At 40.5% G+C, this 25,222-nt stretch overlaps 1 protein-coding gene across 2 annotated transcripts in view; it reads left to right on the top strand.

Annotated features, from left to right (window-relative positions):
* SPTBN1 (spectrin beta, non-erythrocytic 1) overlaps nucleotides 1-25,222 on the top strand; it is a 222,708-nt gene that overhangs the window by 62,208 nt on the left and 135,278 nt on the right. For both annotated transcript variants that reach the window (XM_038394320.2, XM_038394321.2), the window contains exon 2: nucleotides 13,654-13,850. In XM_038394320.2, the coding sequence (XP_038250248.1) occupies nucleotides 13,703-13,850 (148 nt within the window). In that variant the 5' untranslated portion in view covers nucleotides 13,654-13,702. The remainder of the gene's footprint in view (nucleotides 1-13,653; nucleotides 13,851-25,222) is intronic.

The following is a 25,222-nucleotide window of genomic DNA, read 5'->3' as shown; positions in this document are numbered from 1 at the left end:
ATTAATCATCATAAGCAACTAGTTTACCGTTTTACAATGTACTTCATTGGTTCTCCACTTGTAAGGTAACTCCCTTCTCTTCATGTGCCAATATATATTAATATATAAGTTCTTTATCCGTGCCATGAATGTGTCCTGAATTTGCACAGCAAATTTGGCCATAGACCCTACTTCTGCACTCATGGAATAGTTTGTGCTGCTACCCTATTAGGGCCCAGTCCCCTTCCATTGACGTGTATTGGGCCCTTGGTAAGGAGGTATAAACTCTTTGAAATGGACTTCTTTCTTTCTCTCTCCCTCTCCTCCCTCCCCCTCCCTCACCCCCGAGCCCTCAGGTGTACATAGTATCCACCATTTATTTTTGTCTTGTGCTGGTCAATGTCAATTAGAAGTAACGGAAGAGGAGAAGGACCTTGGAGTATTGGTTGATCATAGGATGACTATGAGCTGCCAATGTGATATGGCTGTGAAAAAAGCTAATGCGGTTTTGGGATGCATCAGGAGAGGCATTTCCAGTAGGGATAAGGTTTTAGTACCATTATACAAGGCACTGGTGAGACCTCACCTGCAATACTGTGTGCAGTTCTGGTCTCCCATGTTTAAAAAGGATGAATTCAAGCTGGAGCAGGTACAGAGAAGGGCTACTAGGATGATCCGAGGAATGGAAAACTTGTCTTACGAAAGAAGACTTAAGGAGCTTGGCTTGTTTAGCCTAACTAAAAGAAGGTTGAGGGGAGATATGATTGCTCTCTAGAAATATATCAGAGGGATAAATACCAGGGAGGGAGAGGAATTATTTCAGCTCAGCACCAATGTGGACACAAGAACAAATGGGTATAAACTGGCCACCAGGAAGTTTAGACTTGAAATTAGACGAAGGTTTTTAACCATCAGAGGAGTGAAGTTTTGGAATAGCCTTCCAAGGGAAGCAGTGGGGGGCAAAAGATCTATCTGGCTTTAAGATTCTACTTGATAAGTTTATGGAAGAGATGGTATGATGGGATAATGTGATTTTGGTAATTAATTGATCTTTAAATATTCAGGGTCAATAGGCCTAATCCCCTGAGATGGGATATTAGATGGATGGGATCTGAGTTACCCAGGAAAGAATTTTCTGTAGTATCTGGCTGGTGAATCTTGCCCATATGCTCAGGGTTTAGCTGATCGCCATATTGGGGTCGGGAAGGAATTTTCCTCCAGGGCAGATTGGAGAGGCCCTGGAGGTTTTTCGCCTTCCTCTGTAGCATGGGGCACAGGTCACTTGAGGGAGGCTTCTCTGCTCCTTGAAGTGTTTAAACCACGATTTGAGGACTTCAATAGCTCAGACATAGGTGAGGTTTTTCGTAAGAGTGGGTGGGTGAGATTCTGTGGCCTGCGTTGTGCAGGAGATCGGACTAGATGATCAAAATGGTCCCTTCTGATCTTAGTATCTATGAAACTCTTTCCAGTGAATTCCGAAGATCTGCAGGCATTTACTTTGGAATGAGCTGATCTTCTTATCAGTTTCTGTTGTAGATATCCGTAGTTGCTCCATAAAGGAGGACAGACATTATGCTGCTGGGTAAAAATTCATATTTTTGTGTTAGTGCCAATCATGCCACTTTTCCAAATCTTTTCAAGTTTATGAAAGTTGTTTGCTGCTTTTGATATTCATTGTGTGACATCAAGCATGTTATCACCATCATTTGGTTATCTCGTTCCATAGTTAGGTAAAACGATTTACTTCTTCTAGTGTTTCTCCATCTACTATGATGGTTGCTTTGGGGACCTTGACAGCCATATATTGTGCCTTTCCAGTTTTCACCTTCCAGCATCCAGACAAGAAAACCACAGCAACAGGGCATTTTGAGCACTCAGGGTTACAAGACAGGCAGTGACACAACCCCTCACCAGTCTGGATTGCACCCCAGAATGTGACAATGAGGTTAACAACCCCATATACAACCTTAGGTCTGTGGCTCCATATTGATTATTTGGGGCTGTCCACATGTGGATGCTCCCCCGTCCTACACTTGGTGGTTGGGCTTGGTAGCTTTAGGTGTCCCCACACTGACAGTGACTATTTAAAAAACACATAAAAGATAAATATTGGAAAAGATGTTGCATATTCTGAATTTTGCTTAAAAACCATAATAAGGACTTAATATTGTTCCAGCCCTACTCAAGTGAGAGCATTATGAAATGGCCTTAATTACATATTTCTTGTGCAGGCTATGTGCATTCAGGCATATGTCAGCATTTGGTGCAAATTGTACAGCTGAGAAATGAAGCCTTTGCTGTGATCCCTGTAGATGTTCACTTTCTGTGCAGAGATGGAAGAACATGGCTCACTAGAAATGCATTAAATGGCTGACTTCCACAGCTTTCTATATCTTGCTGCAGCGAGCAGTTAGGCGAACAGTATTTTACTTTTAAATTATTTTACTTTATTTTTTAAAAATGTGGTTTAGTGTTTTGGGGCTGTGTAGAACCATGCTTAGGTTCTGAGCCTGATTTTGTCCTCAACCCTGATTAACTTCCTCTCCCCCCCAACCCCCCAAAAAGGCTACTTTTCACCTGATATTTCGCCCTACTGGTTTTCCTAAGAGGAGTTTTTTAAGAGGAGTTCTTAAAAAGTGAAGTTACTTGGAAAAGTTGTCTTGTAGATATGAGAGTTTGAAAACTGATAAGCTTCTGTTGTTGGAAAAATATTCATGCATTCTTTAGAATATAATTGGCCAGATACTCATCTCAGTGGAGCTGTGCCAATTCACATCACTTGAGAATATGGCTCCATATCTCAAATGGCTTGTTCTAGAACCTCCAGGACAAAATCCTGAAGTCCTTACTCAACTCACTGAAGTCAGTAGGACTTTTGGCTGAGTAATGAATGACTAACCCAGGGACAACTGGGTGAAATTCTATGGCCTGTGTTATACAGGAGGTCAAACTAGATGATCTAATGGTCCCTTCTGGCCTTAAAATCCATGAAGCTGTGACAAACTGAGTAGTCTCCAGATTTGTTTTATGACGTTGTCCTCAATGACTACTAGAGCCTCTGTGCTCTAAGTTTGGAAGGTTGTATGATTAGTTTTAAATATTTGCTATGAAACTTGGAACCTTTGCCTCATGTGCAGCACAAATTGACTATAGGTGTGTCAGTGCTACAAAAACTGAAACTGATGGGCTAAAGTACCTAATGTATTATGGTCATTTCCTGGGGATACAGAACAAAGTGAAGATTTTCTGAGGAGCTGTAACTCGAATTACCTGGCTTTCAGATGTTTGTGTTTTGAGCCCTGGCATGCAGATTACTTATATGGGAACATATATTTGTAATTTTATGGCCCATACACACCCTTCCTGCATGTAACTGGAAGAAGGGGATTTTAGTCCTATTTTGCAAACGTATACATTAGTTAAGTGTTTGTGGTGCATAGTTTGATATCTGGTCTGTACCTAAATCATGTGGTTTCTGATGATGCTAGAAAGATAAATGGGGTAGAGTGGAGTATCCATCTCATGGAGGGTAGTGAATAAAGACGGGGTCTTGTATATGAAAGGTATAATGTGGACCATAAGTGGAGGTAGGTATTTGAGATGTGGTGGTATCCAGACTGCACCATCGGGGCAGTAAGCATTCTTATCTCCAGTTAAGAATGCATTCACAGTTTACAGGTCACTATTAATTTTTTTTTCTGGACTGGATAAGTGGACAGGACTGTTACTGGTCTGTTCAAAATTAAATGTTGCATTTGTCGGAGTAAGGAAATCAAGTTAAAGATGATGTTGGAAATGTAACTGAATCTTTTCAGATTTTTTAGGCTTGGTTTTTAAGGACTCCAGTTTTTCAGACGCATATGTTAGCGTGTAGTTATCTTACTGCCAGGTTGTGGCCCTACATGTTCATTTTTTTTAAAATTAACTGTAGCAATTTTAATAATATTGTTTTTAAATTAATTTAGATCTTTTTACAGCCTCAGCTTTCTCCTAAGGTGTTCCTAAATCATTTGGGATCAGTCAACTTGTATGTATCTTGCAGAAGTAGAAGCCAGTTTGTGAGAGTGCCAAGTTGTAGAAACAAATTCAACATATGTTTTATTATTCTTGGATGAAGGGAGCTGAATATTACTCAGTATAAATATAAAGTCTAATTGCTATTCAACTATTCTTTAAAAAAAAATTAAAAATGGTAAAGTGAATTTATTGTTAAGAACCAGACTGACAGCCACAGAGGCTGACATCCTGTGTTCATCAACACAAGAGGAACAGTATGGGCAAGATAAGTGCAAGCTTCTTCCTGCCATCCTAGATGGACATCCCATAAGGATGAGAGGATAGTTCAGTCTCTAGGCATATTCAGCCCTTGACCTCTCTGGGGAAGCTGCCAGCAAGAATACCAGTTGTGATGTTGGTTGCTGTGACGTATACATCTGACATTTAGGAAATGGAGACCACCAAATGTATGATAAGTTTTTGGTCACAGTCAACTTTGGCCAGATTTATTCTGGTAACCTAGAGATGGAAGTTTTTGTCTCTCATATCCAGCCCTCTGAGCCATCCAATCCTACATAGTTTAGTGTAAGAATGTCCGGCAAATAAAATAGGGTGAGCAGTGTTAGTCAGAGAATAGACAATTTACATAAGTAATGAGATCATTTGAGATGGTTCTTCAAAAGATAACTAGATAAATCAAAATCTATTAATAATCCTTGGGGAATAAGAGTAACTTGAAACTGACTATACAAGTTTACGACATTTTACATAGGAATAATAACTCTTTAAAGTAAAGTTTAAATAAAGTAAAATTTATTTAGTCATAATAAATTCAAGTATTAGGAAGTAAATCTGGATGTGGTTATGACAGAATTATTATAACTGTAATTTTATCCTATTAAACACAATAGTGTAATTCACAGTGAGTAATCAAAGAGTTTCTTTTAAAATTAATTCTTTCTTCAAATGATCTGAAAAAAATTGTCTATTTTCTGTTATCTGATAAATAAATGCATCAGAATCAGGTATATTTATGGGAGTAAATACAAAGGTTCTGACCCTTGGAATTTGCCTTTGAAAGCTGTGTGAGAGAAATGCTGTCTGGTAGTTGATTCTCTTTCATAAACCATTTAATCTTTTGCAGATAATGTCAAGAAAAGACAAACTCTTTTTATACATAGTATTTTAAAGAATGCTTTGAAATTAAAGGGCTTGATCTGGTAATTATGTAAATGCTGGAGTAGACACCACAGTGTTACATTGGATCATCAACTAAGGCTTTAGCTGATAAATATACAAAACTATTGGTTGCAAATCACGAGCAGGGCTCCATATTTAAGGCCTCCACTGTGTATTCTGGGTATTGTTACCAGGTCTGTGACATTACTTAGTTAACCATCATGTTGATTTTAGTTATGGAGTCAGACATTTGTAGAGACACCATTTTTCTTTGCATCTGTGGTTCAGTCGGGTCTTGCTTTGGTGTAAGAAATACAGTATACATGTGTGTGAATGTCAGAGCATTTTTAAATGCACAGTAGAGTATACATTTTCTAAATGAAATTAGTTCATAATTTAAATAAAACTTTATTTCATTCTCCAGTCCTCGTGTGTAAATGTTTTTTCTTGTAATTTTAATATGGGGCAAATGAAAATGTCTGGTTTTGTTAATTCTTCTTAATTGATGAATTTCATCATCAGCTAAGATACTAGCGGATACATGCACCATAAGTTTTCATTACTGAAGAATGGGAAGGACTTCTCGTTTAAAACTTGTCCCCAAAATTCCTGCAGAAGGCTGAATTGAAAATCCTTTATGTATACTGCATATACAGTTACGATTCCAGTTTGGCCAGTGTGGATCAATAAGTTGCTAATGTAACTGCTAAAAGGCATGAGATTGAACACTTGTGGTGAAATCCTTACCCTACTGAAGGCAATGGCAATACAGAAACCCCTCACTTAACATTGTAATTATGTTCCTGAAAAATGCGACTTTAAGCAAAACGATGTAAAGTGAATCCAATTTCCCCATAAGAATTAATGTAAGTGGGGGGTGTGGGGGAGGGTTTAGGTTCCAGGGAAATTGCCCACGGCAATCAGCTGGTTTGCGGCATTCAGGAGGCTCGAGGGAGGAGCAACGATGTGACACGCAGCCTCCCCACTCCCTCCCCTGCCTCCTGAACACCGCAAGACAGCTGATTGCCGTGGGCAGGAAGTGGGGGGAGCAGAGGAAAGGCACTGGGGTCTGCCAGCGGGCAGGAGGCACTGGTGGGGGGTGCGTAGGGGGGCTGCCAGCCATGGACAAAGGGGGCCGCCAAAAGGCATTATAGCGGAGCGTTGCACAGCTTTAAACGAGCATTTTCTGCAATGGAGCAGGGACGTAACATCGAAACAACGTTAAGCGAGAGGATGGTAAGTGGGGAGTTACTGTACTCCACTGGTTTTAGTGGGGCGAGGATTTCATTCTTGGTTTCTCCTACTTTGTCTCTAAAGCTATTGTGTGCAAGGCCTCGGCATGGAATATGGAACGCACAAGGAGGAAAAAAAAGCCTTCCATTTCCTAAACTTTTGTGTGTGCCAGGTACAGTCTGCCTCTAAGTTATTTACTTTCCAAAGTACACATGGCAAATAGCATAAATGTGAAAAGAAATTCTGAAATTCCATAGCAAAGAAACATAGACCTAGAATCTTTTAAGTCTTGTTTTCAAAGTATATACTTCTATCGTGTTTTGTTAGCGTGGAAGCACTATACCCTTAGAATTCTGTGTATTTGGCTACTCACAGCATATGACAGCTAAACTTGATTTTCTATTCAATACATAAAGTCTGTTGCATTGTTAAATTGGTATTTCAGCTTAAAGACAGGATATTTTAAGTCAAGTAAGTTGCATTTTTGAACTAAATCTTTCCTATTTCAAAAATAATTTTTAGTATGTGCCATATATTATATAGTGTATTTCTTGCAAGTGTTTTACCAGGCACTTTACACATGACTGGAGAATGCTACAGTAAGCTAATGATAAACAAAACGAGTGTCTCCTGCTTTGTGCTGACTATATAGTTCAGTAAAGCAACTCTGCACTCACAAAGATCTTGCTGAAATCATCAAGCAGCGGATAACTGAGCAAATACAATTATTGAGCAGAACTTCAATGAAAGTAACATGCTGTCACTGAAAGACATATTTAAGTCTTTTCAGCATGCATCTGTGATGTGTTTGGAGAATATTATTGACAATAGATCATGCTTTAAGTAATTAATGGTGATCACAGATACTTTTATTTGGGCATAAGCTTTCTTGGGTTAAAAAAAACACTTCTCCGTGCATCTGAAGAAGTGGGTTTTTTACCCACGAAAGCTTATACCCAAATAAATCTTAGTCTTTAAGGTGCCACCGGACTCCTTGTTGTGTTTGTGGATACAGCTAACATGGTTACCCCTCTGATCCATAACAGATACTTTTGCAACTGTAAAAGTATTGTCAAACATTTTTTCCCATGTTATATTTATTTGGCTTACAAATACTTTGTGTCCAGTTTTTGAATAGGGACATGCATAATTTAGGAACACAACTTAAGATTTTAGCTCAGGAGAGCCTCAGGGGTTCCTTTTCTAGAATAGGAAACCTGAAAACTTCACCTGATTCTCATATTGACCTTCCTTTTGCTCCCCCAGAGGCCCTAGTGCAGTGTTTTTCAAACTGTGGGTCGTGACCCACTACTGGGTCACGGTATGTAAGGCACTGGGTCGCCTTGCTCTGGTCAGCATTGCCGACCGGGATGTTAAAAGTCCTCTCAGTGGTGCTGCCCAGCTAAGGCAGGCTAGTGCCTACCTGTTCGGAAACCACGCTGTGCCCGGGAAGCGGCCAGCAGTGGGTCTAGCTTCTAGGTAGGGGGGCCATGTGGCTCCGCGCGCTGCCCCGAGCACCGGCTCCAATGGGAACTGCGAAGGGGCAGTGCTTCAGGCGAGAGTCGAACAGAGAGAGATACCTGAGCTGGATACCGCGGGGCAGGCACCGCTGGTGAGTAGAGCCTTGCGCGGTTGTATCTGCAGCCAATCTGCTATCCGCAAGAATGGTCTGCAGATAGCCACTCCTTTTCTTGGCTCTAGGGAAGGGCCAAACCTCAAATAAGCAATTGAATCAACTGGGGAAAAAATATGAGTTCTAAAAGTGAGGCTTAATTTTACTAAGAAATCTTGTCAGCCACCCTGGGTGTGGCCGAGGCTCCAACTGTCAGCTCCAGGCGGCTACTCCCTTGCCAGCCTGGGATGTAGGAGCACCCCCACCAGTCCTGGGGAGGCTGAAGAATCCTTAGGAGCAGAGGTGAGGCTGGAGGCTACAGGGAGGCAGAAGTGAGAAGGATGAGGGCTGGTGGGTTGGGGGCGGGCTGTATTGATGGTGGGTTCTGAGCAGACTGGGTGAGTGCTGGGAGGGTCAACTGATGGCAGTGGAGGTTGATGGGGTGGTGATGATGGGGACTGAACTAAGGGGGGCTGAATTGGCGGGGGTTGGATGGGGACAGAACTGATGCAGGGGCCTGGGAGACAGGATTAATTACTGGGCCAGAGATGGGCACAGGTGGGGGTGAGAGCTCCTACAGCAGGGGCCAAAATCACCTTATCCAGTTAGGTTGCCAGGTGTTTGGTTTTCGACCAGAATGCCCACTTGAAAAGGGACCCAGGGAAGGAGTTGGAATATTGGCAGGGAGGGGACAGAGTTGGGGTGGGGACTTTGCAGAAGGGGTTGGAATGGGGGTGGGGAAGAGGTGCGGCAGGGTGGAGCCTCATGGAAGGAGTGGAGTGGGGGTGGGCCTGGGGTCAGAGGGGGGTCGAGCACCCTTGGGAAAGAGGGGAAGTTGGCGCCTATGGCTCCCGGAAGCAGCCGGCATGTCCCTGAGGCCCCTAGGCACAAGGGTGGCCAGGTGACTCCACGTGCTGCCCCCAACCACGGGCTCCGCTTCCGCAGCTCCCATTGGCCAGGAACGCTGCCAGTGGGAGCTGCAGGGGCAGCGCCTGTGGGCGAGAGTGTCGTGTGGAGCTGCCTGGCTGCCCCTGCTCCTAGGGGCCTCAGCCCCGGAGCACCCACAGCGTTGGCGCCTATACTGGGAGCCACCTGAGGTAAGCACTGCCTGGAGCCTGCACCCCTTGCCCCATCCTGCACTCCAACCCCCTGCCCGAACCCTGAGCACCCTCGGGCCCCAGTCCGGAGCAACCTCCTTCACCTCAAACCCTCATCCCTGGCCCTACTCCAGAGCATGCACCCCGAGCCAGAGCCCTCACACCCCCTGCATCCCAACACCCTGGCCCAGCCTAGAGCCCCCTCCCGAACCCTGAACTCCTCATTTCTGGCCCCACGCTGGAGCCTGCACTCCCAGGTGCAGCCCTCACTCCCCCCTCCACCCAACCTCCTGCCCCAGCTCGGAGCCCCCTCCCACATCCCAAACTCCTCATCCCTGGCCCCACCTCGGAGCCCACACCCCCAGCCGGAGCCCTCACCCCTCCCGCACCCCAACCTCCTGCCTCAGCCCGGTGAAAATGAGCGAGTGAGTGAGCAATGAAAGGAGGGGGATGGAATGAGTGGTGGCGGGGCCTCAAAGAAGGGGCGGGGTATGGTGGGGCCTTGGGGAAGGGGCAGGGCAAGGGTGTTCGATTTTTGGCAATCAGAAAGTTGGCAAATCTTTATCCAGTAGTTGTGTGAGAGTGGGCAATATTAATTGTCACATGCACACACCCTGGGGATGGACCGGGGAGTTCAAAAATCAAGAAACTGATCAAAAAAACATAATGTACTCTTCTTTTTTTAAAAAAAGTCATGATTTTTGGGCCAATTTCATCATTTTTTGGAGTCCGACTCATATTTTTTGATCTCCTTGAAGTTGGCAATACTGTTTAAGTAGGTTCTGTATTTTTTTCTGAAGGATTTTTTTGGATTTGTTTAGAGTGGATATCCTGAAAAATATACAGAAATTCTTGAGAAAGAACTGTGGAAACTTATAGCTGCGGCTTTGATCTCTGTTTCCCTGGGTGTCTGGCTGCACCTCTGACCTTCCTGTCTTGATACATGTGATTAGGCTGACAGTATGGCCACCCTCTGCTTCATTATTTCATGTTTTAAAATTTTAGTGCAAGGCATTTAAAAGAAATAATTACAATTAATTATTGTTAATTAATTTAGTCATGGCTTATGTTGGAGCAAATGAGGGAAACGATTTCATATTGCACTGTAATTTTCCTTTAAAATTGTCTTCACCATAGTATCAGTGCTCTCCTGCAAAGCAGTTATTTTTTTCTCTGCAGTCTCTCTCCTCTACCAGCTGGTCTGCCTGTCCTCAGTACTCAAGCAGGTACTCAGTCTACATTCCAGACATAAGCACTTCTTTTAGAAATGCCTATTTTCTACAACAATCTTCTTGCAGCAGCAGGAAAATGCAGATTGTCCAGTCAAGCAGGTTTGAAATAATGGACCAAGTGCATCTTTACCAGGGATGGATTGGGCCGACAGAATTAGAAAGGAGAATAAGGGAATAGGAGGGTCACAGCTGTTTGGTATACACATCTGTAGATACAGATGTTATAGAAATAGATGAACTCAGTGGCCTATGGAAGCTATGGGAAATTAATACGTAACCAGGTTTTTTCCTTAAGGTTCACTAATTTTATTTTTCCATTCTGAATTGCTTCTTTTCAAAAACTACATTTGAAACTTCAGGGGAAAGAAAAGGAGTACTTGTGGAAAGAGTCATTCTTAGTGGATCAGAAGGAATGTTGTAAGTTGCACTACACATTTCATATCAAAGACACCTGTGATTTTGCAGTTAAGACTGGTCTAATTTGATGCTGTGTAAAAGATATGAGGCCTGATTCTGGTCACAGTTATGCTTGTTTTATACGCGTGTAATTCCATTGACTTCAGTGGAGTTATTCCTGATTTATGCCAGTGTACAGGCCTGATCAAAAGCATGTGGAAGTCAATGGGCGTCTTTCTGTAAACTTAAAGCCTGATCTAGAGCCTACTTAAGTGAGATCAGAATCAGTCCCCTAGTGCTACTGCAGAAATGTTCCTACCATGTAGTGTGAGGCCTAATCAGGCTTTTTTCATCCTTTTTCTGTGTCTGTTTATTGACATGGGCAGAAACAGCTTTAAGTTTCTCAGGCTGAAAACTATCTATTTTCAGAGTTTTCTGCTAGAAAAATGTCGTCCCCAAAAGGTAAGATGCCATAAATGAGGGAGTATGATTTTTTTTTTAAAGGCCTTCCCAGAACAGCTTGTTTCATATTCTTTCATCTGTTGGCTGCTTAAAATAACAGAACTGATTCCTTCCCACCTTTTTTAAAGGTCACATACCTCATAAAAGCTCCAGTAATAGTATCTTATATAACCACTAGCTATCTCTTTGTAAAATAAGGGGATTGTTGCAATCCTCTTTGGTGGAAATCTCCAGGGGTTGATGTGGGGAAATTAACCACACTTTTTATTCTAGGATATTTGGCTGGAAAGCAAGCACATCTCATTCAGAGAACAGTAAAGTTCAGTTTGTGTTCCCATGAGATGGATTTTTTTGTCAGCTGCAACATGTAAAATGCTGATGGAATGAACCTGGACTCAGTAAAACCATTCATATATCCTTTAAAATATATATAGCAATAGGTTTTGTAGCATGAACTCAAGGCGGGATAAGAAGAGTGCTTTGCTGTGGTTGCTGTACCATTGCATTCCATTTTCATTTGTCAGTAGGTGGCACCAGATAGCTAGGCCAAATCCAGAGACCCTGTCTGGAGTTGCTTCTGCTTCCCTATTAGATTGCTCAAGGAGTTTTTGTTTGCTGTACTGGCCATTGGCTGTAGGTGTTCATTAATGACCACCCTTTATTGTGTGATAATGATTTAGCAATAATGACAGTCAAACTCTACTTTGTCATATTTCTCTGTGGAGCTAAATCATTATATAAACATCCAGATGCCTAATGTTTCTTTTGTTATGGCATGATAAGCTTTAAAAAATGTAAGATATGTAACTACTGTATGTCATAGTCAGGTCTTGGGTGTTAAAATATTGGGCCTGATCCTGCAGTTCTTACTAAAGCCTATTGAAGTTAATATGCAATGCCTGAGAAAAGACTGCAGGCCTCAGTCCAAAATCAGTTTGCTATATAATTCTGTATTGTTGTAATGACCTGTCTTGTATTATAGAATTTGTGGAGGGGAGGGGAATCATATATATATCAATTAAATTAGATTTTTTAAAAAAATTGTTGACATTTTCTATTCCTGTGTAGTACATATTGTTTGTATTGGATTTCCCCATGCCCTGACCCTCTTTTTCATATTTTTATGAGTATTATTTTTATCAGTGTCGTTCCTTTATGAAAGGAAATGGTGCACTGGATTTTATATTTACTTTTCATCTTTTACATAATTTTTTAAAGGTTTACAGCAAATATTTTGAGCCAGTTCATTAGAAATATTCAGTCCACGTATGCACAGTTCGTTTGTAATTGATATACTTTTCTCTAGCAAAGTATGGTACTTTTCTGATCAAAAGCAGATGTTACACCCGCATCTCCGCAGAGGTGCAAGGCAGCACATCCACAGAGAGGCATAAATGAGAAGTAAGAACCTGTTTATTTCGCTGCAGAGTCTCCCTGGGCCTTAGGTTTGGGTGTGCAGAGGTAAACCATTACTGCACACTCAGGACTCTAGCCCAAGCAGGTGGGCAGGAGAGCGAGTAGAGCCTGGGCTCGATCCACCCAACACTGTGGCCACTGGCAAAAGGTGGTTAATAAATATGCTGTTGGTATAGCACCAGTGGAAAATGGGGATCCCTCCCCCCTCTTGTGCCTCTGGAGGGCTGATTCCTTCCTTACACTGTTCCTGTGATGGCATCAGTGAGCTTGTGTTAAAAGTATACTGCAGTCCTTAGTCGTGCTTGTAAAATGCTTTAAGATCCTTAGATGGAAGACAGTATAGATGTGCTAGATACCATCCTGCTGATTTGCAGGATAACAGCCTACTGTATTATTTATAGTACCTAATGCTGGTATGCTACCATTTTGTTGCTGAAATAAGTACAAGGAAATGGTGGTTAGTGCTGTATGTCACTGGACAGGATTCCAGGTAAATTCTCTGTGATAGTCATTGGATCAGACATTACATATGCAGAAAGCAATGTTTCTTCATCTTCATATTAAATGTTCCTGCTTGTCAAAACATTCATCTAATGAGTTTACATGAGTTTGTTTTTAATTTTTGACATGTAGTCTGCACCTTTTTGGAAATATGTCTAGGTCTTTTTTTGCACATTAGGTTTTTTGTACCTAACGCATCTAGAGTTCATGTTTTACAGTCATGTTTCACAGGTGTAAAATGCAAACAAATTCCCTTTGAAAATAAAAACTATGAAAATGTCTTATTTTGCCATTTAGCATGTTCCATTGCCTTTGTTGTGAGTCAAGATGACCTTATTTATTTTTTACTGGAAGTAAATATTATTCAGTGGATTTCAGTAAGGATGGTAGGCTGTTAAGACTTCTGAATTATATTGGAGCTGTTTCTTCAGATTACCAAGTGGAGCCCAAAGAGTTTGAAGCTGAAAGTCCTGAGTTTGAATCTTATTGCGTCTTTTCAATGTATGTGTATAGTTTTAAGCGACCACATTATTTTTTTTCCTTTCTACAGAGCTGTTTAAGGAGAAGCTGATGCCAAGGATAGGTTAAGAAGGTTCAAGATGACAACAACAGTAGCGACAGACTTTGACAATATTGAAATCCAACAGCAATACAGTGATGTGAATAACCGCTGGGATGTTGATGACTGGGACAATGAAAATAGTTCTGCACGACTGTTTGAGCGATCCCGTATTAAGGCTCTAGCTGGTAAGCATTCAAGTGATGAGAACTCAGTGCAAGTAGGTAACAAAAAAGATTTCCATTCAGTAGAAATCTGATGTGATACAAGTGAATTATTGCTTGATGCGACACCCCAATGTGTTTAAAATATTCCTCCTTGAGTTTTGCATGTATTTGCCCCTGTTAAAAAACATTATATTGTCTGCCTGAAAGCACTAGAGCCCAAGACTCAAAGCTCTAATATAATTGAGTAGACAACCTTATTTATTTCATATGTAGTGTCTTGGGAGGAGACTACTACCAGCGTAGGGCCTTTGTGACATGCCGTCAGCAGTGGATCCCACTTGGAACTACAGTCCTTCCTTACCATGTATGAACGAGGTCCAGTGCTTAATTTTGTAGTGAAAGAGGTGCCGGGGCTCAAGCAATTTTTTTACATTCATAACTGATGCAGCAAGCCCAGATGTGGCGGGGCTATGAACTGCCAAGCGTGGAGGTGCTGGGGCTCAGCTCTGGGACAAATTAAGCACTGACCAGGCCCATTTCAGAACAGTTTCCTCTCCAAATCAGCCCATAAAAGTTGCCATGGAAGCAATACCCTTCTCCAACCTCCTGCTAGCCTGAGAAGTAGGAGATTGAGATTCAGACTGAATAACTGACATACTGAGGGCCAAATTCTCTGCTCATTTTACACCCATTTAAGCTGCTTGATTTCAGTGGTGTTGCATGGAAGTAGTTGTAGACAGGTTTTGGCCCTTTATGTAGCGGCTTAGACTTCCAAGTGCTAGATGATAGAATCATAGAAGATTAGGGTTGGAAGAGACCTCAGGAGGTCATCTAGTCCAACCCCCTGCTCAAACAGGACCAACCCCAACTAAATCATCCCAGCTAGGGCTTTGCCTCATTCATTGCCCACTGTAGTCAATGCGCATGCCCAAATACCTTGCTCTGGTTTAACTTTCCTTTTCCAGAGCCTGAAAGTGAAAATTCTCTGGCAGTCTGAGTCAGTTCCCCTGAATGATTTGAATTCTTTCAAAAGGAGGGACTTAACCAGTGTGATTATTTGGCTAGATTATGCTGTCTGCTGAATGTTATATGTATACTTTAAAATGTAACATTTCTAATCATTGTCTTGGAAATACATATAGATGCTTAATATTTTTAAACAGTTTTTCACACATAGGATTGTTGAAACAGAAGGTTTGTGCCCGTTCTTCACAGAATACTTTAATGGGTGTATAAACTTGTCTTGCAACTCAAAATAAGTTCCTATCTCCAGTGTACAGAAGACACATTATATTTTTGGGAAATATGGGATTATTGCTTAAAAAACAAGACAACAGAAGGCCACATTCTTTTGTCATTTACACCAGTATTAAACAAGAGTAACTCCAGTGAAATAGTGTAGTTATTCCAGTTTTACATTGAAGTAACTGATAAGTGTTAATCAGTTTGTTTATCCAAACGTACATAGTCAGAGTCCAGAATGCAGTAGTACCTGTCTTATTCTCACATTGTCTTTCTGAATAAACTGTTATGAAATGTCACTCTTAGCCACTTTGATTTACATTTTTTACAAGGTAGGTGGTCTCTGGTGGATCATGCACATGCCCTTCTCGTCTAGAATATAACTGCTGATTAAATTTAAAGTAATGTTTTGACTAGTCTGCTATGGAAGTAAGTCTAGAAATCAAAACTACTTCAGTTACATACATCAGATGGAAACCTTCACAGTTTTTAAAATTTTGGCTTCATATTCAAATTATTTTGATTCATGGTCCGATAATGTGCAACATACCCGCCAACATTAATTTCTAGATCCTAAAGGAATCTGAAAGACAGTATAACTTTCACAGTTTCACAGTCTCTTCTGTTAGCAAGGTTTAAAATGCTCAAGCTGTCCTTAAATGGAGAAATGCTATATTTTGAGGCTTTCGCTATCAATAATAAGTTTTGACAAAGATATAAAATTATTTAAATTAATAAAGTTTCTAAAATCCATGCAATTTCCTTTCTAACTACATTCTGATCATCATGCAAGTTGTATTTGACTTTATTTTATTTTTTTGTTTAAAGGCATGTGATTATTGCATATTAAAGGTTGCACATTAACCAAGTATGTTTGAGTAGCAAAGATATTATGTCATGCCCTCTGAGCTCTGAGGCACTGTACTGCAAAGAAATTTTTATGCATTCTGTAAATGATTTCCTGAATCCCATGGTAGCATGTCCACATTCCTGATCTCTGAACAAAATGCCTCAGTAGCGTGGGACATACTGTGAGCAGGAAAAACAGCTCAAAATGTGCGGAGGTTCCTGGTCATTGGAATTTTGATTAGAAGAACAATTACAAATACAACAATTGCTAATGTCTTAAAATATTTTATTTATAACATTTATTTTAGCAAAGTATAGATACTATCTGCTTTTATTCATTAGGAGCAAACTCTGGGACGAATCCTGAAAGGTGCTGAGCACCTTCACTCTACCTGTTGAAGTCAATGGGAGTTGAGGGCTCATATCACCTTGATGTTTCTAAGTATCATGCAGTATCAGGCTCAGAGCTGGGTGACAGGAATATGAAATAGTCCATGCAGCTAAATAAAGGCCAGATCTTGCAGCTCTTACTCTTGTGATTAGCCTGTTGACTTCAGAGGAACTACTCATGAAAGGGATGAGGCACTGGGTCTTAATCCTAAACTTTGTTACTTTCAGAAGACCTGTATTTTTCATTGACACTCTCAGATTACATCTGCCCAGTGTGAATTTGAAGTTGCAGGGTAAATGTCTGCCCTGAAATGGTGAGATTTTTTTTAACTAATTTTTTTTTTAAATTAGGGCCTGATTCTGATCTAAGCGACACTGACTCAAATCAGCAGCGACTCCAGTGTGAGATCAGAATCAGGCCCTGTGACCTTTAAAGTTTGATATTACATAAGAAACAAATTGCATTTTACTACTACCAAGATACAATATTCTGCGTTTTACTTTTATCCAGTAGATTTGATGGTATTTTTCTTACAAATATTACTAGCAGGAATTAGGCACCTGATATAGCTCCCATTGAAGTCAGTTGCTTCAGTGACTTCCATGGCAGTTAGATCACACCCTATCTGAGTAAGTGATTGTTTCATGTTTATTATTTATTAAAGGATATATAAGTAGGTACTTAAATAATTCAGATAATCTAAAAGAGACAACAGTTTCAAAGCAGAACAGATTTTATATGCAGCTATATTTAAACATACTCCCTTCTCTAGTAGGGGAATTGATTAGGTTTTTATGGGCATTATTCATCATTAAAATTTTTATACACTTTTGCCTCTTTGACTTTGCATTTTATTGTTGGCATTGTGAGCAACTTGTGGCACAGATGCTATGACTACACTAGAGAGTTTACAGCAGCACAGCTACACTGATGCTCTCTGTGTAGCCACCTTAAGTCGATGGGAGAGAGCTCTCCTGTTGACTTAATCTACCCCTAATGAATGGCAGCAGCTGTGTTGGTGGGAGAAGCTCTCCCGCCAACATAGCACTATCCACACCAGCACTTAAGTCAACTTAAGTTATGTTGGTCAGATGATTGGCTAATTCACACCCCTGAGCAACATAATTTATGTCAACTTAAGCTGTAGCGTAATCATAGTCAGAGACTTGGCTTGTTCCTTCCACTGGTGCAGCACTGCTTGAAATACTGGCATCACAGAGCTTTATTTCAGATCAAAGGTTCTAGTTATAGTCTGAACCAATACTGCAGGCACCACTTCACATACATTTTCTGCCTCTCTGCGAGATGGATGATCTTTCTTCCAGTCTGGCTGGGCAGACAAGCAATTTCAAATTTTTAACAGGGGGTGAGGGTAGTTAACCATCAGAGTAGATAAATAAGGAATATGAGGTCTTTAAACCAAGACTAGTTCTTTTTTTGAAAAATATGCACTAGTTCAGTCATAAATTATTGGACTAGATGTAGGAATCGCTGGGTAAAATCTTATGGCTGTGTTGTGCAGCTGGTCAGACTAGATAGTCATTGTGATTCCTTCTGGGCTTGCAATCCATGGATCTATAAAATTATTAGTATTGACACTACCATCCCAGAACTATTTAACTCCTTTTCATCTCTGGTCTCTGTTGGCAGATGTGATTTTGTATCATTGGCAGTGTACGTATTTACTTATTTGGCTGAGCCAGTCATCACCATCATTACAGGATGTGATAGAGAGAAGCGAAGGACCTCAGCTGCTCCCACAACAGCTCATCTTTATGACCAAGCATATAGTAATGGGAACCATTATTGTTGCCAACAAGACCCCACACTCTTGAAAGAAAATACTTGTACATAATTTTGCTTCTTTTGATGCAGCAGAAATCACTGTTACCAACAGACAACACTTTGGCCAAAAATTAATCCTCCATCAGACTAGGACTATGTCTCCTCACTGTTCTCTTATTAATCTGGGTAGTATATGGGATGGTTTTGTTGACCTGTTCCTCTTCCATTAAGCCTAAATCTTGAACTGCTAATTATCCATCCAATCTTAGCTATCTCCAGTGATGGGTATATGGAGGGGATGGTGGGGAGAATTCTAGGCCTTTGTTATGATAGAACTTAAAGATAAGTAAAATATATTCAAATCATCCATTCTCTCCCCACATCAGTTCAGAACCCTTAAATGAACTCTACAAGGTTCAGAGGTATTCCTAGAAAACAAGAGCAGAGGTATTCTAGGACCCGATCAAGTGCCCGTTGAAGTCAATGCAAGTATTTCCACTGATTTCATTGGGCTTTGGTACACAGCTTCACCAGAGAAAAAGTTCTTCTGTTCGCTTTTGTGTTTTTTAATCAAATCATCTTTTCCATCTCTGAAAATATTTTACCCACCTGCTAGCTCCTCGCCCTTTGCTAGCAAATTGAATTTAGATGAACATGGCTCTTTCTGGATGTTCCGGATCAGAGCAGTTCACCAGATTATAGAGCAGGCTCCTTTTTCAATATGGCCGTCTCTTGATAGCAACATTTTTCTTTCCTGAAGTGATACGTGAATGATAGTTTTCAGAGTGGTAGCCGTGTTTAGTCTGTATCAGCAAAAACGAGGAGTCCTTGTGGCACCCTAGAGACTAACAAATTTATTTGGGCATAAGCTTTTGTGGGCTAGAACCCACTTCATCAGATGCATGGAGTAGAAAATACAGTAGCAGACATAAATACACAGCACATGAAAAAATGGGAGTTGCCTTACCAGGTGGGAGGTCAGTCTAATGAGATAATTCAGTTAACAGTAGGCTATCAAGGAGGAAAAATCATTTTTGTAGTGGTAATGAGAATGGCCCATTTCAGACAGTTGAGAAAAAGGTGTGAGTAACAGTAGGGGGAAATTTGTATGGGGGAAATTAGGTTTTGTAATGACCCAACCACTCCCAGACTTTATTCAGGCCTAATTTGATGGTGTCCAGTTTGCAAGTTAATTCCAGTTCTGCAGTTTCACGTTGGAGTCTGTTTTTGAACTTTTTTTGTTGAAGAATTGCCACTTTTAGGTCTGTTATTGAGTGACAAGGGAGACTGAAGTCGTCTTCTACTGGTTTTTGAATGTTAATTCCTGATGTCAGATTTGTGTCCATTTATTCTTTTGCGTAGAGACTGTCCAGTTTGGCCAATGTACATGGCAGAGGGACATTGCTGGCACATACTAATTTCCCCCTACTGTTACCTACACCTTCTTGTCAACTATTTGAAATTGGCCACTCTCATTACCACTACAAAAGTGATTTTTTCTTGTTTGGTAGCTTACTGTTAATTGAATTGTCTCGTTAGACTGACCTCCCACTTGGTAAGGCAACTCCCATCTTTTCTTGTGCTGTGTATTTATACCTGCTACTGTATTTTCCACTCCATGTATCAGATGAAGTGGGTTCTAGCTCACGAAAGCTTATGCCCAAATAAATTCATTAGTCTCTAAGGTGCCACAAGGACTCCCTGTTTTTACATGAATGACAGGAGCCCTAGATAACTACAGCTAAAGATCACCCAGGAACATTTAGCTTTTTGAAGACATCTCCCTTTCTTTGAAGTGACAGGATAATCAGAAGATATATTTGACTAAGATTTGTACCTTGACACCTTCTTACACAAGGCATGCACTAATAGGCTGTCATTGCCAGTCAAATGTTTATTAACTTTAGTTCTTCTGATCCTTATGATAGGATGTTGGCACCCTGATCCCTCTTTGGATGGACAAAATTGTATTCGCTCTTGCAGAACTGACTAGTCTTCCAAGTGGTATAGTGCTAGATTCCAACAAAATTAACATAGGGTCTTGTAACCAATGATATTTCCCATTATTAAATCTTAGGAAAGAAATTGTTTTCCAAACATGCTTATAGTGCTGTGATTTAAGGACAGTAGGCTTTTTAGAAATGCATTAGATTAAACTTTGGAAGAGATTTCTTGCTTCAAAATTTCAGATGAAATTAAACATCAGATTAGTGAGAATCTATAGTCTCTCAACCTACCCTACATATAGAAGTGTCAGGTAAAAACTTAAAAATCACAAGTACCATATACCAGCCTTTCAGATAGGGCCCATAACACAAGGATCCATGAAAAGGGTAGTTTTATTTAGTTTTCCATAAATGGACAATGTCTTTAATTTCCCTTTTAGAGAAATGGAGTGCTTTGCTCAGTTTTGCTGTTAAGAATGGCATTTCTTCCAAAATGATTAAACAGCTCTGGTTGTTGCAACCATTTGAATACAGATACAGTGAGATTCATCATTAAGTCTGTGGAATTTTCTCCTGTCAATATATTGCTCTTTATAAAATGCATATCTCCATGTCCCTGTTATCCTACCCTATCACAAAACAGTCTGTTGTGCATCACAAATCCAGCATTAGTCTTACAGAACAGACCGTGATTCTTTATGCACCCCTGTAAGTAATGGTAGTAAAGAGTGGCACTGCTGCAGGCATTAGAGACTGCACAACCCATGCTTCTGTAGTCAGTGTGTATAATCCTACTGGTTCAAATGCCATCTGCCACATAGCACATTCTTGGAAAGCAGTGTTAGGAAAAGTATGCCACCTCCAAAATATTCCATTTCTCAACTAGATGTTAATAAAGAATTAGCCCAAATTTTTCAAATTTGCTGGCCTAAAGCTATTCGCCTAACTCCACATTTTAAATATTAATCTTTGTCCCTCAGGTTTACTGGAGAAAGTAGGAGTTAGGATACTCTATCCTCAGCCCACAAAGCATTCATGTCTAGGGAGTGTTAACAGCCTCATCTGACCTTAAATGTCATGGTTGTGCGTGGGGACAGAAGTGGTCTTTTAGATAGACAAGACCCAAGCCATGCATAGGTCATCGTTCATTGTCAACAGCTTGAGTTGCTTCCATAAGCAAATTGTAGGAAATGAATTCGTCAAAGAGTTTATCCTGTTCATGTATATTTTTTGTTGTTGTTAATAAAGGTAATAGGTGGGTTTTTAGGCTGAGGACAGAAAAATTCATACAGGAGATGTGCTGGGCAGCTACAAAGTGAGTCTGTCCTATGTGGGTAGATACACTGTAGCCCTTGGCCACAATACTTCAGCCTGAATTTGGACTACCCCCATTTGTTCTCTAGGCCCCCAGAGAACCTCTGCATTGTGGTAGACATTTATTTTATTTTATTTTTTTACCCAAGAGTATTTAGTCATTTGGATAAAACACAAATAAACAGCTCCAGATCAAAAAAAGGGAAAGGCTGAAATTGTCTTAAGTTACTGCTTACATTACTTTTTAGGTTTCAGAGTAGCAGCCGTGTTAGTCTGTATTCGCAAAAAGAAAAGGAGTACTTGTGGCACCTTAGAGACTAACAAATTTATTCGAGAATAAGCTTTCGTGAGCTACAGCTCATGAGCTGTAGCTCACGAAAGCTTATTCTCTAATAAATTTGTTAGTCTCTAAGGTGCCACAAGTACTCCTTTTCTTATTACTTTTTAGGCATACACTTGTTTGCCCTTGCTATCTGTCTAACATATCCCTAGTACCAAAGTTTCTGCCTCTTCAGTTTATGAAGTATCCAGTAAAAATATACAAGTCAAAATAAAACAGAGTCCAAAATCAGTAACAAAGGAATATAAAGCAATGATGTAAATTTTGCATCCTTATCAACGCTAAAAAGGCTCATTCATACATTTAAAGGATACTACTGAGATTAATCTTTTCCAAAATCTTTTTCATGAACCTCTGTCAGGTAAGATGTCTGGGACCTTAATAAAAAAAAGTACATTGATTTTAAAAAGAAGCATTTAAGAGGATTGTAGTCTGGATGGATACTTATAAATAATATAGAAGCATTCCGGGCTTCTATACACATCACCAGTTGCATCACACACAATTGGAGGTCGTATAAAGGACATCTGAAGGATTCACTTGATACAAAAAAGAAACATATAAAACCCATAGTGCTGAATTAGCAGATGCACCTCTTTCACTGTGTATTTAGTCAGCTGGAATTCTTAGGGCTGCTCAAGTACTGAAGATAACCTGAATAAAAAGTACATTTTCATGGTAATATGCAAATGTGTAGCTATTTTAAATGCTTAAAACCACCTACATTTTTAAGGACTATATCTTGCTATCATCACTCACATATAGTTCCATTTAGTTCCAAGGTTGACTTGCAAGAACAAGGGTTGCAAAATTGGAATCTAGAGGACCCTCCTCTTGGTCCTTCAGAACAGACTGATCACTCTTAAAGTGACAAATGTAAGACTTTCTGATTTATTTACTGCAGCAATGCATAACCCAGCCAGGAAAATGGAAAAGAAGGAAATGGATATGATCCATTTCTGATTGCTGAGATCCCCACAAGCCACCTTAAAGTCCTGTTCTGTTTCTTTTTCCTTCATTTTTTTCCTGATCCCTTTTCTTTTCTAGCTGACGACATTATAACAGCGCTAAATCTAGCCTAAATTTTCAAAAGTGCATTAATTTTTGGTGCCCAGCTTCAGACACCTGAGGTTTGATTTTTCAGAGGTATTGATCATTCATTGCACCTATTGATTCATTTAGTCGTGTGGGTTATGCCTGATTTGAAGAGAAGGGACCGCGGTGATCTCCCATCAGGTGTGTGTTAGCACCGTGCTATATCAGCAGTCTGCAATTTACAGTTCTTTGTGAGTAATCTGATATTTTGCCCAGTAGTCCTATATTCTGGCAACAAAGTGCAATTAAAACTAATTTAGGAATTTCTAAATTTTATTATACCAGGCCGAGGAAATGATTATTTCACTTACACTTCAAGGGAAGGGGGGAGAGAGAGAGGGGAGAAAATAATAGCAGTTGCTTGATTTAGGTTAGCAGCAGCTTCGTGGCCAGTTACTAAGGCCAAGTCTATATTAAAAACTTTTTCTGGTGTAGTATTGTCACTTACGGGTATGATTTTGCCCTTTTCCCCCAAATTTCTGTATTGGCAAAAGCTCTAGTGTAGATTCAGTTATACCAGCATATACTTTTGCTGCTATAGCTTATTTTGCTTGGGGAACCAGAGCAAAAGCACCCCCCCCTTTTTTTTTTGGCTATTTATAAACTGTGTCTACATTAGGAGGGTTTGTTGATATAGCTGTATCAGTACAGAGATACTGGGAGATCTTTTTTAGTGTAAACCTCGCATGACTCAGTTAGGGCTCTGCTTCTGGAATGGCTTCTTAAGCTGTAGTCTTGGAACTAGTGCCTACTGGAACTAGCATAGAACTAAGTGAGCTGCAGGGAAAATGAGTGATATGTTCTAGACCCAGAAATCAGGGATATAATTTTAGCATCTAATGTGGCATTGTGGGAGGGAGTGTGGCAGAAGAGTCTCTAAGGTGCCACAAGTACTCCTTTTCTTTTGCGAATACAGACTAACACGACTGCTACTCTGAAAGAAGAGATACTGTTACATTTTTGTACATTACCTGCCATACTCGTATAGATCAATGGTGAGCACTATGCTGTCATGATAATATCTAAAACTTAACCCCATCTGCCACTAGTAATAATTTATTTGATTTTAAGGTTATTGGGAGAATTAAAAAAACCCAACAGATGAGCAAGTAAGTAGCAAAATTGTTTATTTTTGGGTTATTTCATTCCTTCCCCTCACACTTTAAAAAGTCTTGACAGGCTGGTGCAGAGGAAAATTATGTACATGGTGTGACGGGATCCCTGGGATACAGACTGAAACTGGGATACCACAGTGCCCACTTAATTCTCCAGCCTGGACTGTCTTTCACTGTGCTTTGCCAGTGACAAGCAGCAAACCCCTCCAGATGCTGTTATCACTCAACGCAAGCAGCATGTGGAGCCCCACACCCAGCCAGGTTGTATGAATGCTCCCTAAGCCATTCACGAATCACACAGAGAAAGGCACCAGCCAGTTCCCGCCAGCCTTGCACCCCAGAACTGTACCATCTTGCCCTCTTCAGAAGCCTGACCAGTGTACATTTATTACCCAGTGTGCCCCTCCCTCAATGTGGAGAAGGTCAGAGATAGTTATTGAAGAAAATAAAAGATAAGCATACAGTCTACATCTTAAACCTTATTATACTAGGCAGTATTTGGATCAAGCAGTTTTCTCACCCTTCTGGATGTTATAGTTCTTAATACACAGGTTTCCCCTTTTAAGCCTGGGACCAGTCTACTTAGTTGAAGTCTTTGTCTTCCTAGCATTCTTGTTGCTTCCAGCATAGCGGGGGGAGGAGAGAAGCACAATGCCACAGTCCCTTATTTTATATCCTCAGTCCATGTGCCTGGAAAACACTAGCCCAGACATATCCTGTTGGGCTTTGCTGAGTCATGGAGTTGAGCAATCCCCCATTGTGTGATGCCTGTGCAACTCTCTTACAGTATTGTAAATCCCTTGTTTATAACTCCCCTGCTGACCAGTGGTCATTTATTACCCTCCTGGGTGGGGATCACTACCGTTGTTGTCACTGTGGAACTTGCAGTACAGACTCTCGAACTTGCAACATATTTCGGAACAACCATACAGCAAAATCTCATAACTTCATACACACTAATGATATACACATTTGGACAGAACAATGGGTTTCAGCAAGTCATGACCTTTCATATGATATCTTACATGGCATGCTTTGTATGAAATGTATCATAATTATATGACACAGGTGAATATGGGGGTTCCAGGGTCCTGTTTTGAGGTACAGAGTGCCACAAATGGATCTATCTATTTTTCTATCTATCGTACATACAGCAGTAGATATACAAGTAAATGGCACAAATGATACTATTTTTGGAATGATATCATTATACATAGTTTAGGGCACAGGCAATTGGTACAGCATTGTTACAACTCAGAAGAAAAGCATAGTTTTGGTATGGCATAAACACAGGTGTTCATTATGGCTCTGTTATC

The sequence above is a fragment of the Dermochelys coriacea genome, chromosome 3 (genome assembly GCF_009764565.3).
Source record: "Dermochelys coriacea isolate rDerCor1 chromosome 3, rDerCor1.pri.v4, whole genome shotgun sequence".
In the NCBI taxonomy this organism is placed as follows: Eukaryota; Metazoa; Chordata; order Testudines; family Dermochelyidae; genus Dermochelys; species Dermochelys coriacea.
The sequence above is the reverse complement of the archived record's forward strand: the minus strand, read 5'-3'. Positions and strand labels throughout refer to the sequence as shown.